This window comes from Musca autumnalis, unplaced genomic scaffold (genome assembly GCF_047663935.1).
Source record: "Musca autumnalis isolate F117 unplaced genomic scaffold, ASM4766393v1 scaffold_4, whole genome shotgun sequence".
Classification (NCBI taxonomy): domain Eukaryota; kingdom Metazoa; phylum Arthropoda; class Insecta; order Diptera; family Muscidae; genus Musca; species Musca autumnalis.
The window spans coordinates 183,461,319-183,463,360 of NW_027411977.1; the positions used below are offsets into that span (position 1 = coordinate 183,461,319).

A 2,042-nucleotide genomic window follows, 5' to 3' on the forward strand; every position below is an offset into this window, starting at 1 on the left:
GGCTCATTTATTTTTCTTGAGACCATATAACTAATCTTGACAGCTTCCAAAGTACAATGACCCTAGTTAACTCAAAAATCTTCCAACTTTCTATTCATTCTATTGCTCTAGTTTGTCTATTATATTCCAAAACTGTATTTTAAATTGATGATGTTTTAATTGTATTTTTGAAGAACAAACTGGTTATGGATGAATAATGAATTTATTTAGCACCGTTTCTGTTTTATATGAATTAATTAAATTTCAGAATATAAAATGTTCAACATAACATAGATCTTTCAACAACACATTCCCCATCTGGAGTTAATATTAAAATTTACCATTGTTTATTATGAAAAATTACCAAAATGTCGTCACAAATTATGAATAAATGTTTTGTAATTAAGTATTGTTGGCCCACTTGCTTATATTTTATTAACAGATACCGCACTACCTCGACTGTTGGCAGTATTTCCAGCTGGTCCATTAGCAAAACTATTGGTAGATGCAAAATTAATTTTTTGCCCATTAGGTAGATTGAAATTTAAGCTATGAGAAGCAGCGGCAGAATTTTGGGCACCAAAACGATTCAAGCTCAACGCTTGGGTACCGGTACCGGCTGCTGAGGCACCAAACGAACCAGATGGTCCTTGAGCGTTAAATGCCTGGGCTTGAGCATTGGCAGCAGAATTTTGTACGCCAAATTGTGATGCGAAGTTTTGGTTTGCAGCTGCATTAGATATGGCTTGTGATTGATGAAATTGACGTTTAACTCGACGATGGAAATTTAACGGTACTAAATAACTATTAAATTCCGGAAAAATGGCACTGCGCGTGCGTCTCAATTGAGGACGAGGTTTGGGTTTGATGTACAACGATGACTCAACCACAACCTCATCGACAGCTATATTGCCGGCTAAAACAAAATTCAAGGGTTAAAAATTTTCAAAATTTAAAAGTGATTTATACTTACGCAATGATTGGGTCTGGATATTGTGTTGATTGGCAATATTCGAATCATCTCCCTCTGCCGCAATCCGATTAATTGCAACGAATATCAATAAAACAATAAAACACTTCATTGTGCCAATTTACAAATGTAGACAGTTGTTGCCAGCCAATCCGTTCGATATTCGAGAGGTAGAGAGTATTTACAAATGAATGATCTTTACACAAGCAGCTCCAAAACGATACTGAAACCAACGCGAAAGACAACAACTTATGGGTAAACAACAATAGTTGTTGTATCTTATAGATACAAAACACTCTCACTTTTTTCTCACGTCTTCTTTACCTTTGGCCCACACTCTTTACACAATCGTTTGCTCGCTCACTTCATTTGTTCCACAAGAAAGCCGTCTTAAAGAGACCCCCTCCTTTAGAAAACACCATCAACCAGAAAACACAATAAAGTGAACTTGAAAGTTCAGATTTTTTTGGGGGGAATTTTATTTTTAACTTTATAAACTAGAACATACAGAGTTTTGGTGTGAGGGAGATGCTAGTTTGAGTAAATTCATGCATTTTGCCACAGAAAAAAAACATACGAACAATCGATCATCACATCATTCACTGCACACTCCTTAGGCAACATCAAATGTATTTGTACTTCCTTGTATACAGTGTGGGACAAATATACTGTAAATATGCGTTGTATGTTAATAAATAAGAAGACTTGTCGAAACATGAAAGAGTAAAAGTTAGATGACAGCGAAGCCGTCCCACATCCCATGGGTGTGTGGGTTCGAGTCGTCGGCTTTCCTTTTTCAGATGCATTATTGATCATAAAGCTCGATTTCCTACGAGAAATTAATTAAAAATTAAAACTAAAAATTATCATCGAATAAAATGACAAAAATTTCAAATAAATAAAATCGGCTGAGCCATGCTGGGGTTTGAACCAGTGTTCGAAAATAAACACTATGGTATCGTACTGTACCGTTCTGTACCGTACCAAGGTGGATAGGTACACTACGATAGTGTACCGCTCCGGAACACAAACACTAAAAAATATTTTAGTGATACTGTACCGGAACACAACGATAATCGTAGTGTACCGCATG

The 2,042-nt window shown here is 36.0% G+C and overlaps 1 protein-coding gene across 1 annotated transcript; it reads right to left on the reverse strand.

The window, feature by feature from the left end:
- Window positions 1–303: 303 nt before the first annotated feature.
- Window positions 304–1,183, reverse strand: LOC141401429 (uncharacterized). Its single transcript, XM_073981669.1, has 2 exons — window positions 953–1,183; window positions 304–895 (listed from the first exon to the last, which is right to left on the reverse strand). The coding sequence occupies exons 1-2, from the start codon at window positions 1,059–1,061 to the stop codon at window positions 405–407; spliced, it is 600 nt and encodes a 199-aa protein (XP_073837770.1). The 5' UTR covers window positions 1,062–1,183; the 3' UTR covers window positions 304–404.
- Between the last annotated feature and the right edge of the window lie 859 nt (window positions 1,184–2,042).